Here is a 14,817-nt window from a genome sequence, read left to right as displayed (position 1 = left end):
TTCCCATCATGAAGACAACACTGATTCTTTCAGTGCAGACACTCCAAAGGCCAGTCACAAGCCTAGCATGGGGCTCACAGCACAATAAACACCCTTACGGCTTATCATCACCCTCATCATCATCATTATATGATGATTCGCAGTCATCAGTATGACACTCGTTTTTTTTATAGACTTTTATCCTCTTTTTTTTTTCTTTCTTTTTTTACATCTTGATGTGTATCAATGAAGAAGGAAAGCTAATGTTCTTTTGTGTGTACCCTACATGTAATCTATCATTTTATGTAATATGTTACAATATAATGTTGCACCTTATATAACCTTGTAAACACAGAATGTTGTGCAAGGTGAGTATTTAGTTACAGTATTTCATCTGAGCACCTATAAGTATGTTATTTATTTTCTTCACCGGAAAATAGTAACCACAGAGAATTATCGAAGTTAGCCCCAGTCTTTTCACTGCGTCTGTGTACTTCCATGCGAAACAAACACACAATCACAAATCCATGACTGTTAACAAGAACTGCGTTAAGATTTATTTTACAATTGAGAAATAAACTAAATGAAACAAACTAATCGGTGCTAGAAATATTTTTTTTTTTACAATATCATTGATAAAACATTGAAATGTATAGTCATTGTGCATCGCTTAATTCATTTTCACACCATATCATGCATCAAATTGGATGCAAGTATAATTAAAATCATTTCTGTAAACCAAGCCAAAGAAGCTAAATTCTTATTTCTTAAAAAATGACATTTTTGTGGATCTACAGTATATATCTATATACACATTTTATTTTTTTATTTTTATTTTTTAAATATAAAATGATGATATAAAAGTTAAAGAATGCACACACCTTTAAGTACAAAGAATGTTGAGCTATTGCAAATGGCAAGATATGTCTTATGGAGTATGACATTTCACTGTGAGTCATTTACATGTAAAGGACTGTTCTTTTAATGGTTGAATTCAAAGCGGCAACATTTTTAAAAAGGAGCTTGTAACAAACCATACAATTGGAAAATTACTATAAGTGATACTTCACATTAAAAAAAAAGTGTTTTGAGCAAACTTGCATACTGTACGGCCATTCATTTTCACTGATTGATATGTAACCGGAAGCAGCATTTCAATTACTCTGAATGTTTACATGATCTGTTTATTTTTGTAATACACTGACAGATTTCTGAGCAGGCCATTCTTTATCAAAGATGTTGCAGTGTGACAAGAACCGAGAGAAGAAAATAATTTATCTTTCAAATTAAAACAGATTTTGACAAATGCAGAATATCTTAAAACATGTTCTCTTTACAAATAAAATGTTAAACGTCTATAAGGTGCTACTTCAGTCTTTCAAGGGGTTCTTCCATTCTTTTGGTGTGAACAATGAATTTTCACCTTCTTCATATCAAGTATTGTACAGTTTTCTTTTCCCCCTAATTCATTTTCTGGTCACCACTTTATTCACCATTGAAACAGTAGTCGTTTTCTTTGTCATGAAAAGATAAAAAAAAACTTGTGTTTAACCTTGGTTCACTAAAATACATGCACAGATCAGACAAATAGCATATAAATACATTACAAAATAAGTGTTAAAAAAAGCTTGGCAAAAAAAAAAAATCGAATAAGACATGGTCCAGTCAGGCAGTATCACAACAAAAAATAAGACTGATTTCTGGCGGCTCAGTTCGGCCCAGTGCAGTAACGGTGAACAATGTTATCTTAGTGCAATGAAATTCTGGTCAGTTACACAGCCGTCTTTCTGTCTGTTTATCTGTCTCTTCCCTCAGCTCCAGACCACTCTACTACTTCTCCAGTTTCTCAAGAGCAGTGACGAACACCAGGTGATCTTCTGGTGACTTGCCATGGGTCTTGCTGAGGTGCAGTTTGACCGCGTGCTTGCTGACGAATGTCCGATTGCAAAGCCTGCACTGGTAAACTGAGCCAGTGTCGTCGTCTGGTGCGGTCAGGGATGCCAGGGTGCTGCCAAAAGTCATTTTGTCTGTGATCACCTTGGAGGCAGCCTGCTGCTCCCGTAGGTGCTCATTGGACAGCTTGGACAGGTCCTTCAAGCTGAAGCCCAGGTGAGACTCCAGGTGGCCGATGTAGGCAGACGCAGTCCTGAACTGCGAGGCACAGTCACCGCAGAGGAACACAGGCTGGCAGGAGTCCATGTTCTTCAGGAACTTGGTCCCGCCAGTCCGCCGGAGCTGGTACTTGACGTTGGCCAGCCAGTGAGAGATGGTGGTCATGGAGAGGCCTGTGAACTTGCAGATGTGAACCCGCTCTTGGGGACCGAGGTCCGTCATGGCGTAGCGGCCCTCCGCGGTCTCCCGCAGGCTAGAGCAGAACTGAGCCTGGAGGATGAGGAGGTGCTGGGGGTTCCAGTTGGACTGCCGCCCTTTCCTCTTCTGGACCGGGGAGAGGTCCTCCAGAGCATCCTCGAACGCACTGCCGTCTGCGTCCGACTTCTCTGAGATGGATGACGGGGCAGAGGACTTGGGTGTCAGCCTGCCTGTAAGGTTCTTTACCATGTCTGAGATGTCCATCAAAGCATTCTCTCTCAGAGGAGAAGAAATGTCAGACAGAGACAGGCTTGACATTATGGGTTTGTTACCATTTATGCTGCTGTTGCTGTTGATGACAGTGCTGCTGTTGCTGTTGCTGTTGTTGCTGTTGCTGTTTTTGGACTTCCTCAGGTCCATAGGCTGGTCGTTGTTCTCGTACTGATAGTAGCGGTTGATGGGCTCGGCTTGCTTGGCTTGAGTCTGGTTGAAGGCCGGCTTCTCCATCACGCTGTTGCTGATCTTGTAGAGCATGGCCAGCGGGTCGCCAGCAGGGCTGATGGGCTTGGAGGCCTTGCCCAGGTGGTTGTTCATGATTGACTGAAGTGCGCTGAGGGGGTTGATGAAAGGCCTCTCTGGTGAGTGATCGGTGATGATGCCCAAGCTGTTGGTGCCGTTGGTGATGGGTGACTGGCGAGTCTCTGGGCCGTTCTTTGAATGGCTGTGGTGGTTGTCTACCAGGCTCTCTTTGGGCTCCTTTTTGCAGACCAGCTCCGACTCTAAATTTCCAGGGCTGCTGTTCCTCACGAGGGGCTTCCCGACAGTGAGGTCATTGGGCGCTGATTGGTGGTCCCTCTGCTCTTTCAGTACAGGAGACGGCGACTTGATGGAGGATGGATGCCTGTGGCGGTCCAAGCTGACCATCTTCTCCTCTTTCTCTTTCTTCACAGCAGCAGCAACAGCTTTCCTTGTGACCTTCTCCACCAGCTCTTCCATGGCAGTAACATTGCTCCTGAGAGAGGGCGGAGATGCGGGGCTCCTGGGGGAGTGGCTCACTGAGCCTGAGTCCTGGGTCACCAGGCCGCGGAGCCCGCTGTTGAACACCGGCTGGATCTGCACACTCTGGACTGAGGAGTGCAGTGCTGCATGCTTCATGTGGCCCTGGAGCTGGTAAGCAGCGTGGATGCTGGGGTAGCCACCACCCCACTGGGGCGTGCCCGTCTGGGCCTTGCTGATGGCACTGGACACAGTGTTCTCCAGGGACTTGAGGATGTCCAAACCTCCTTTAGGAGCCTCCTCCAGGTCCTCCTCTGTCAGATACTTATACGACCCAGCGTTCACCTCAGTCTTCTCACCTGGCTCTTCCTTCTCCTCTTTGATCATTTTCTCCCCGGGTTCACTTGCCTCCATCCTCTCGTCTTCCGGTTCTCTCTTTTCGTCAGAGCCGCAGGAGAGTGCAGGGGAGACAGGCTGAGATTTGACGCTGGGGACGGGAAGCCTGGTGGTGGTGGGTGGCAGAGGGATGGATTGGATCTTCTCCTCCACCACTGGGTCAAACACTAGCTGCTTGCCCTTTTTTGAGGCGGAGTTGGTGACCTTGAGGAAGTGGCCTGTGACCATCATGTGGGCAGTCAGCTGCTGCAGTGTATCGTGGGAGCTCCCGCACTCCATACACTTCAGGATCTGGGCCTTGCGAGCCTCAAACTGCCAAGTGTAGCTGGCACCGTTCTGATAGCCGTAGCGGTTGTTGGGTGTGACATAGGGGTTTGTCGTGGACTTGGGGTCTTTCCCAACGTCCCCTTGGTGCATGTGGCCACCGCTACCATGGACAGAGTCTGGGGAGCATGGGGATACCAGGGCATCCTGGAGGGCTCTTTTTTTGGCAGAGGACATCAGTTTAGTGGCCAGGGCTGGCACTGGTTCTTTGAGGGGCACTTTCTGGTAATGCTTGGTCTTGATCATGTGGACGCTCAGGTCCTGCAGAGACTCGAAGGAGTGGCCGCAGTACATACACTTGAGCACCTTCTGAGCATCCTCTTTCCCCTCCATCTCCATCAGGGAGCGCTTGCGGGGCTTGGACCAGCGCTTGCCCCGCTCTTCCTCCTTGTCCTTGTTGTCGTCACGGTAGTGGCCCGACTCGTTCATGTGGACCGTGAGCCCCACCAGCGTGTCGTAGGCGCCGCTGCAGTCTTTGCAGCGGAACTTGCTGGCGCCGGTGAAGACTGAGCCGTAGAGCTTGTTGTTCTGGCGGTAGAGCTGCACCGTGCTGAACAGGCTGGGCTCAGGCAGCAGTTGGTAAGGGGTATGCTGGAAGGTCTTAGCCAAGGCTGCCTGGTGCCAGTCATAGGCCACAGCCCCACCGTTACTAGCACCACCACCGCCACTGCTGGTGCCACTGTTGCTACTGATGGAGGTAGCCGCGGTGCCGTTAGAGCTGCCACTGCCACTGCTTGTATGGTGGTTGGCGGTGGCAGTACTTCTTCTCCCATTGTGGTGGTGGCTGCTAGCATTGCTGTTCTCACTGTGGCTGTTGTTGTGTGTGGTGGTAGTGGTGGGGCTGGTGGCGGTGGGGATGGCGCCAGCAGTAGCAGGCGTGGCTTTCATGATGTCCATGGCAATGCTGGACCAGGAGGCATCTGAGATCAGGTTTGCATAGACAGCTTTCATCTGAGCCAGGCTGTCCCTCAGGGAGAGACCATTGTTCGGTCCAGAGGGGAGGGGGACTTCCTCCTTCTCATGGCCATCCCTGGAGGAGGTGCTCTTGAAGTCTGTGAGCCGGTCGCTGGCATCGCTGAGCGGGGAGCCGTAGCCGGCGTCTGGGTTGGTGCCGTTACTGAGTGGAGAGGCCCGGTAGCTGGGCGGCTGGCCTCCATCCTCTTCCTCGTTGCAAAGGTACGCAGTGTCCTCCCCGTTCAGTGACAGCCCGTCATCCTGCAGGTGTTCCTCATCGACTGCTCCTGCCTTAAACTCGTCCTCTGGTGAGTACGCTGGAAGAGAGAGCGAAAAGAGAAAAGGGAAAAAGGAGGTCAGCAAAGTGAAATAAAAGATTTACAATGCACTAACAGGACCACTGACAAAACATAGCGATGAATAATCTGTGGCAGGAAATATCGGCTTTTATCTGTGTGTGTGTGTGTGTGTGCGCGCACGTGTACGTCTGAGTGTCAGTGGGGAAGAAATCTAGTTTCATAGAGAAAAAAAAGACAAAGTGTTGACATTTTCTTTCTTAACTCGCTATTTCATTGCCCATGCCTCCTGCTCCCTAGGATATCGCTAACTGCTTGGCCTTGTTAGCCAACCGCTTGACTCTCCTCCTTTCCTTCTCCCCCATGCCTTATCTCTACACCCAATCATTCCCACACACCCACACACACACAGTGAACTTCACTTTATTTAGTCATTCACATGGTGAGCTTACGCAACCGATCAGGAGGGAGGGAAACAAAACAAGCATTCTGGGATGTTGCAGTGTCTCCTTCACCCACACTCATGTGCCAAAGGCCACTCTCACGGAGTTAACAAATAAAATGATATGAAATACCAGACAGTACTGTCAGGTCGTCTCTACAACGTCAAACAGGGGCGTGACACTCCTTGACCGTCTCTGTTACGTTAGACAGCTTATTGAGAGGCGGAAGTGGAAATGAGTCATACTATACATTGCGTTCTGTATTATTTTCCTCGACACACACAGCGTGCAAACAACTTATCATCAAGAGACAGAGAGACGAGACGAGAGAGAGAGAGAGAGAGAGAGAGAGAGAGAGAGAGAGAGAGAGAGAGAGAGAGAGAGAGAGAGAGAGAGAGAGAGAGAGAGAGAGAGAGAGAGAGAGAGAGAGAGAGAGAGAGAGAGAGAGAGAGAGAGAGAGAGAGAGAGAGAGAGAGAGAGAGAGAGAGAGAGAGAGAGAGAGAGAGAGAGAGAGAGAGAGAGAGAGAGAGAGAGAGAGAGAGAGAGAGAGAGAGAGAGAGAGAGAGAGAGAGAGAGAGAGAGAGAGAGAGAGAGAGAGAGAGAGAGAGAGAGAGAGAGAGAGAGAGTATGGGAAATATTGTGAGCGTGTCTGTGAGCAAGTAGAGCGTAGGAGAGAGCTGGTGAGCAATAAAGCCAGGGAGAGGTGGGTGGGTGGGGGGGACAGAGTAAAAAGAGGTGGAGACAGGAAAGACGGCCCCCTCAGTTCTCCCTTTATCTCCTTCCTCCATGGTGATACGTGTGTCCTAGATGCCAGCATCAGTCTCTCCTGATGAAACAGATGTGTGCTCAGCTTCAAACAGCACGCTAACCTGTCATATCATAATCTAAGTGGACATAATACCTGATATATGTACACTGGCACCATTTACTGCTGCCTGAGAGGAGACGGGAGGGGAAAAAGGCGAGCAGCTGCATACGGAAGTGTGTGTGTGTGTGTGTGTGTGTGTGTGTGTGTGTGCCTGCATTGGTGTGTGCCATTCGCATGTTCTCATACATGTACGTTTTAACACGGTAGCTTTCGAACATAAAGGCCCTACCGTTGTCTATAGGTTTGTATTTTCTGTCTATGACTGATATGCCCTTCTCTCCAAAACGAGCCATATACCGTATTCTGCTCCTTCTCTTGATTCCTGACAGGATTTGGAGGGAAACGAGCGCAGCACTGGAGAACCTGGCTGTGTTTCAATCCCACTGACAGACAGAAGCTGAGACAGTTCCTAAAACTCTGAAAATCCCTAACACAGCAGATTAGCATTAGCTATATACTGTACAAACTCTAACTGTAAGACGTTTCCCCATTATTATGCCAGCCTTCCCCTCACCAACGGCCAACCTGTGCTCGAAAAGAAAGAGGACTATGAAATCATACAGTAAAATGGCTATTCAGTCGTCACTAGCATCTGATCAGTTCCAGTGAACCCATGTGAATAACTATGTCCACAACACCGGTGCCAAAAACGGCATTTTGGCTGCCCTGCAAATCTACGGAATGAAAGGGGGAATGGAACGGATGAAAAATATCTGTGAGTGAATGGCAAAATACAGGCCGAGGCAGGGAGGGGAGGGGCAGGGAATGGTGAACGACAGGACGTGAAGGAAACCCTTTGACGGTAACTGTCAATCAATGCTTATCCCCTCGTGTTGTCATGGAAACAACAAAGAGAGGGAAATCAAAGCCTGCAGACAAAAGAACGGCTTAAAACATCTGTAAAAATCACAGGTTGAAAAGTGGAAGGCTTCAGAAACCATAAATATGGGATCTTATGATGAAACTCATCTAAAAATTATGCCTAGGTAGAGAATTGCGAAACATAAAATCTATATCTTTTGACGCTGTGATTAAATCGCAAGATGACAACGCCCCCCCCCCCAAAAAAAACAACTAAACAGAAATAGGACAGCTTTATCCGTTCAGCCATTCATGAAACCCGATCGAACACAACGACTCAAAATCCGACTGGTGACCGAATCACGCCTCCTCAATGTGTCCTAGACCTAGACACGCATATGAGGGGAGACGGGAGCGAGGGGAGGGGTTTGGCGTGCTGTCCCCGGTTGTTTAGCTTGCCGAGCGGGTGATGGCTGTGAGCGGGGCCATCTGCACGGGCGTAAAGGCGCCTGTCACTTCTGCTCCGGGACGCCTCGCCGTCAAAGGGACAGGTGGTGGCGCGGCCAGGATGTGTCCGAGTCCTGTGCTGTCACAAACGGCCGGGATCAAGCCACGCCATGTCACCGCAACACACACACTAAACGCCAGGCCATTTCCGGGCACCACACACACTAAACGTTATCAACACCAGGGAAGATCTACATTGTTTTGAGAAAAAAAAGTGGTTAGTGGACAGTCCATCTATATTATGTGCAACAAACGACACTATCAGTAACATGTCGACTGCACGTCTGTGGACATGTAACAGGGAAGCTTTAACTGTTACCAAACAAAGTAAACCCTAGTTTCGTCTCACGTTAGAGGGTTTCAGGTAGTCTTGTTGGAGAGTAGACAGACAGACAGACAGAGAGACACAGGGGTCTAGACGGTGTTATGATTAATTGGTCTGGGATGACTGTGTTCCTTTTCATTCTGTACTGTCTCAACATAATGTTAGGGCTGGAGGTGTAACACACACACACACACACTAGTCTGTTTCATTTGATTTGGGGAACGATAACAAATGAAATGTAATCACATGCGTATCAGCGCTTTAGCAGAGAGTAGGCTCAGCGTCATATAATTTCTTCTCAAACTTTGGCATCTTGGTCTGGCCCTTCCATTTTGTGTTTTTGTTGTCTTTCCGAAATCTGCTAGTTGTTAAATGAATTCATCTCTCCGTCAGGCTGGCGATGCCTCACCATTTGGCCGTGGTCAAACCCAAACAAAACAGATAAGAAAAGCAGAAAGGCGATGAAACGAGAGGGAGAGAACGGGGGATGAGACCAGTCGGTTACTCCGGCATCCGACCACATTTCCCGTCCCCAACACCCCTCCTATTTCCTTACACACATCTCTCTATTTATCTGATGTGATTTTGGGAAGAGGGGTGCAATCACCGCAGTCATTTGCACCACTAATGTCCAATCCTGGCCCCCTTCACTCATGTGATTTAGGCTGGTGTTGGAGTGGGCTAGTGGGGGTATGGGGAGCTGGGAGGGAGGTGGGGGCCAGTGGCCATTTAGCCCATGCTCTAATGGGAAACTGGCAGTCTTATTCCTTCCCCTACATTCTGTTTGTCACCCTGCTCCTCCATTACAGTCCTCTCAGCCCTGATGGCTTTGGACAGGAGCTGATCAAAAAGCCATCGCTTGACCTACGCGCCGTGGCAGCCCGACGAGACGACTCGCGCCAGCCAGAGAGAGAGAGAGGGATGAGTGTATGTGAAGGGGGTGAGGAGGAAGGGTGGGGGGTGATAGCTCCTCGGACCGGGACAAGAGGGGAGGGGGGTTGTAAATAAAATGACATTATTATTTATTCTGTCCCGTCATGTAGAAAACCCAATTATGGTAATGTCTGCTGCCGGCCCGCCGTGTCAGAGAGATGGAGAGCAGACAGAGAGCATGCTGGGTTGTGGATTCCTCTGGAGCGGCTAACGCGAGAGAGCAGTGGCCTGCCTGCATGTCGGTCTGCCCACCGAGGCCCTCCCCTCCCCTCCGTCCCCTGACGGTACACTCTTAGAAAAATGGGATCCAAATGGGTTCTTCGGCTGTCCCCATAGGATAACTCTTTTTGGTTCCAGGTAGAACTATTCTGGGTAACATGTAGAATCCTCCGGGGAAAAGGTTCCATATGAAACCCAATAGGGTTCTACATGGAATCAAAAGGGTTCTTCCTGAGACCAAAAAGGTTCTTCAAAGTGTTCTCCTTTGGGGACAGCCGAATAAAATTTTTAGGTTCTGGATAGCACCTTTTTGTCGACACAGAGGTACACAACAGCAGACCGGAATCTGGGCCTGGCACCCTGCACTCCCCACTCTCCATTATACAGTTGGTTGTTTACAGGACCGTATAGAGTAGGCTACATGCACTGTAGATGTGTAACAAAAAAACATATCTACTGTAAGTGTCTGGGGTTTAGCACCACCGGACGGACCATTTGACCTAAATGAAGAGGTAAAAAGTATTCGTAAGATATAGAGAAATCTAAATATATAGGACAATTATCCATTTCTGTAATACATGATTTGTTTCCCTTGCATCGTCTTCCTAAGTCCTGATATCTAGTCTGGAGATGTGAGTGATGTAGGTCCTCAAATAATTCCCCTCCACTGCCACCCCCACCTCTTTCCACCTCCTTTCCTTTTCCTACCCTATCCTCCCTCCCCTGCTTTTCTCTCTCTCTCTCTCGCTCGTCCTCCACACTGGTCCAACCACCGACGTCAGCCCCTCCCGAGTGGAAGAACACAACATATGGCCCAAGCACCTACAGAGCCTTAAATAACTGCTGCGCCATTCCAGCTCACCGTACCGATTTATCTCCAATCATTTGAGAAAACCTCCGACCGGAGCAGAGTGGAGGGGTGGCCACACACACTATTCCTGTAGACAGAGCCGGAGCGTGTGTGTGTGTGTGTGTGTGGACATGTTTAACAATACTTGTGGCGACCAGAAGTCCCCACAAGAACAGTAAACAAACCAACATTTGACCAACTGGGGACATTTTGACAGTCCCCACAAGGAAAAAGGCAATTTGTAAGGGATTTAGGGTTGGGTCAGAATTAGTGTTAGGGGTTAAAGGTTAGGTTTAGGAGTTAGGGTTTTGAGGTTAAGGTTAGGGCTAAGGTTAGGGGTTAATGAAAATAGGATTTTGAATGGGTATCAATTGTGTGTCCACAAAGTTGGCAGGGGGAGGGGGGGGGGTGACAGCTGATCTATACACAACTCGCAAGGCATAGTTACAGTTACTGTAATGTGGACTCGTAACCTTTAATATTTTTGTTAGCTTAAGTGTTAGCCAAGGGTGACGAGTGAGGCGATGAAGTCATGTCAGCGGAATTTCTTCCGGATTTCTCCCTGTTCCCTTCCGCGTTCACACAGTAGTACCGCATCTTAGTGACTTCACTACAGCACGAAACACAATTATTATTCGTCAGATTCAAAATGTGAGAGTACGATGGGAAACCGTGTTGGGCCGTAACAGCTCGTACATGACAAATCTAGAGGACACGGAGAAGAAAACTACAGCCTGGCAGACTGGTAGCACTGTTCTGTGTGAAGGTTTAGACATATTGAAGGGGAGGTGTGAGGTGTACATGTACGGTATGTGTGTGTAGATACAAGAGGTAGGTTGTGTGTGCGTGTGTGTGCGTGTTCTTGGCTTGTTTCTCTGAAATTATCTTTGAGTCGGATATTAATAGACCTTGCTCTATAAATAAAACGGAAGCACCACACACACACACACACACAGACATCATTTCTGCACCATGCATTCTTGTACACTAACCCACACACCCAGATATTTATTTAGCAACATGTTTGTTGGTTCTGCTGTCTGATTGTAAAGAGGGGGGGGGGGGGGGGGGGGGTGTAAAGACGAGTGGATGTTTTGAGAGGCTGCGTTGCACTTGGTGTAGTACAGCTGGGCTGGAACGCGCTGCGGGATCAATAGAGTGAACCAGCAGGGATCGATCGCAATTCATCTCGCTTTTTTAAAACATTTTCATTCTCACCCACACACACTGAGCATGCTACTAGCTTGTTAGGAGAGGGGCAAAACATGTGGGCTAATGCACGTATAGGCGTGCATGCAAACACACACACACACACACACACACACACACACACACACACACACACACACACACACACACACACACACACACACACACACACACACACACACACACACACACACACACACACACACACACACACACACACACACACACACACACACCGACCTGAGTAGCTGAACTAAAGCGATGCACACACACACAGAGGTTCAATAAAACAATATGGAATGTATTTATTTTTATTGGGCATATCAGCTCATCCCCGTCGTCTCCTTTGCATAACAAGCCCTGTATAATTAAACCATAAATTTCAACGCGTCCGTTTAATTACCAGAGACAATGTCAGGAGGCAGGAGAGTAAACAAGTGCCTTTGAAGTGACGAGTTAAAAACCGCTCCAACACAGATGCTGTTCATTTAGGTGGGATGCTGTTTTATATGAAAATGTAATGTTCAAAAGAATGGGTGTGTGTGTGTGTGGGTATGTGTTTTGTATTTTTTTTTGGTACTTCTCCAGGAATGCTTGGAAAGTAGTAGGCTGTTGAGGTAGTGGGTACAGGTACCAGAGGTGTGGCGTGTTAGTGTCTGTGCGTGTGTGTGTGTCTGTGCCCGGACATGGCTGATGTGTGTGTGTGTGTGTGTGTGTGTGTGTGTGTGTGTGTGTGTGTGTGTGTGTGTGTGTGTGTGTGTGTGTGTGTATATGTATTACCCGCCAGTGTGTGCATTATGTGTGTGTGTTCCCTGAACAAACACAATGGGCTGAGGGTATAATAATTGATTGGGGGCCGCCTCCTTGTCCAGGGTGACCATGACAACGGACGACAGGGGGACAGACATGACAGTGGCTGGGACGGTCGAGTGGACGCTTCAGGTCAATGTCAACACACACTCGCCGCTTCCAGCAGCTTAGCTAATTACACAGCGGTCCTTAAGGCCACTTAAAACAGGTTATCTAATTAACAAACAACTGATTACAAATAGAACAGAGAGGTGTTCTTAATCTCCCACCCCACAACGTGATGACAAACACTAACCGCTTGTAATTAGTTCTGGGTAAAGGGAAGGGTGGTGAGGGCAGGGTTGTGTGTGTGTGTGTATGTGCTGTTTTTCGGTAAAGGGACCGCATCTATGTGTCAAACTAACAACAACACTGTCATGGTGTAGTTGCCACTTTGTGAAAAGTTCAACGGTCCAGCCACAGTTAGCCCAGTCTATGTACCTTCCTATTAGCATAGTGAGTGCCATTGAAATAACATTGGGGTTGAGGGCTAACACAACTCACAGGCCCGAACGGCCATAAGGCTCCGAGACGCACCTGCCGGCAGTTATAAAATCCTTTCTCTCTCCCTCCGCCCTAATTTTCACGGCCCCTAAAACATCCGCTCTCTCGCAAGGCCCCAAATGTCCATCTGCCTAAATAAATCCCTTTTATAAAACGTACCGCCCCCCCCCACCCCAACACCCCACCACACACACACTCTCACACACACACGTCACCTGTGCTTTTTAAGCTGCCCCCCCCCCTCGAACACTTCCCTCGAATTCCACCTGCCCCCTTTCAACATCAATACCCCTTCCTCTCTCTCGCTATAAAGGAACCTGTGACTTTAAATCTCTGTGTCAGGCCCAGCCCAGCCCGACAATCCAGCAAGCCCAACTTCACCTGAGCACGCCCCCCCCCCTCCCCCTCCACCTCGACAAGACAACAGTGCGGCCCAGAAAACGGCCCAGCCAGCCGCAGCTGTCTCCATTGCCTAGCAACGGCGAGCCTGATAGATGACCCCAACGATGGATAATTACCGTAAATCACAAGAGCTCAGACACTAAAGGGGAGAGCAGGGGAGAGAGAGAGACAGAGAGACAGAGAAAGAGAGAGAAAAATACAGAAGAGAGAGGGGAAAATAGAGGGTGAGAGAGAGATTGAGCAGTGGGGAGAGAGAGAGAGAGAGAGAGAGAGAGAGAGAGAGAGAGAGAGAGAGAGAGAGAGAGAGAGAGAGAGAGAGAGAGAAAGGATAATAAAGGAGGGGTGGAACTGGTCATGCATGCACTAATGCACCTTGATGAGCTCAGATCCCCCCCTCCTCCACCCTTGACTCAAACACACACACCAAAACACAGGAACACACACGCGCACAGGCAGGAACAGAGGCAGCAGCCTTGTCGCTGTAATCCGACACCCCATTCCCCGCCTCCCTGCAGAGGCGCTTGTCTGTCAGAGATTCACCTCAATACACAGAGGCGCCAATCAAAGGCCAGACAGAGCAGCCCAGAACATTGAGAAAACAAAAAAAGACACACAACGGGATTGAGGAGAAATGGTGACCAAAAGTCCAAAACAAGTTTAAAAAAGCTAAATATTTCACGTAGAACTACCCAAAGCACAGTTTACTCACTAAAAAGGTTCAGCCTTTTTTACTAGTCGTACAAACTGTCCCTTCTCTCTCCCTCCTACTTCACTCCTCCCTCTCCACTCTACTCCCTCCCTCTCTCCCACTGCATCCCTTCCTCTCCCCCCCTCCCCGTTCCAGATATTTGATCTGGTTCTGCGTGTGATAGATTGACAGGTAATGGGGAAGTTGAAGGGGCGATGGAGACAGGAACAGGTGTTCAGCACAGTCTTTTTGGCCGACGTTAAAGCTGCCATGTCCTTCACTACATCTACACCACCCGTCTACTTTCTCTCTCTCTCTATTGCTCAATCTCTCCCTTTCTTTTTCTCTCCCTTTCTTTTTCTCTCCCTCCCTCTCTTTCTGTCTCTGTTTGAGAGATGTAATCCATCAACATAGTGACAGGGTTGGACATGTAGGCCTACGGTCGTTCATGGGGAAACATATGTGCAGGGCGGGGGGGGGGGGGGTAACACAATAAGAGCCCACAGTCCCAGCCACAAAACTACTGTGTAACTGTGTCACACTGAGCACTACTGAGCAAAATAGGTTGTTACTGAGTAACCTGCTCTAACCTCTACTCCACCGCTGCGGGTTGGACTGAACCAACAATTTAATGTCATGTGTACGTTCCAAAATGCAATTATTACAGGGGGGGGAGGAGGAGAGAAGAGAGTGACGACAAAAGGGAAAGAAAAACGAAGAGGAGTGTGATGAGTAGGAGAGAAAGAGAGAGCGAGAGGAGTAGGAGGGGGGGTGGGGGATGCAGGCCATAAATCAAAAGTGTGGTGACGGTAAATAACTGCGGCGAGGCTGTAACTACCTGCCATCATGTGACCCCAGGAGAGCGTTCAGCGCGAGGGAAACAGGGGTCTCGCTGATAAATCCCCTCCAACTTTTACTGCATAACATTAAAGGACATGTCACCGTCGCAAATCACTCCGGCTCT

At 48.5% G+C, this 14,817-nt stretch overlaps 1 protein-coding gene across 2 annotated transcripts in view; it reads right to left on the bottom strand.

Annotated features, from left to right (window-relative positions):
• Nucleotides 1–507: 507 nt before the first annotated feature.
• Nucleotides 508–14,817, bottom strand: part of LOC139573942 (teashirt homolog 1-like) — a 34,996-nt gene continuing 20,686 nt past the window's right edge. For both annotated transcript variants that reach the window (XM_071397948.1, XM_071397946.1), the window contains exon 3: nucleotides 508–5,276. In XM_071397948.1, the coding sequence (XP_071254049.1) occupies nucleotides 1,810–5,276 (3,467 nt within the window). In that variant the 3' untranslated portion in view covers nucleotides 508–1,809. The remainder of the gene's footprint in view (nucleotides 5,277–14,817) is intronic.

The sequence above is a fragment of the Salvelinus alpinus genome, chromosome 4 (genome assembly GCF_045679555.1).
Source record: "Salvelinus alpinus chromosome 4, SLU_Salpinus.1, whole genome shotgun sequence".
NCBI classification, from domain to species: domain Eukaryota; kingdom Metazoa; phylum Chordata; class Actinopteri; order Salmoniformes; family Salmonidae; genus Salvelinus; species Salvelinus alpinus.
The sequence above is the reverse complement of the archived record's forward strand: the minus strand, read 5'-3'. Positions and strand labels throughout refer to the sequence as shown.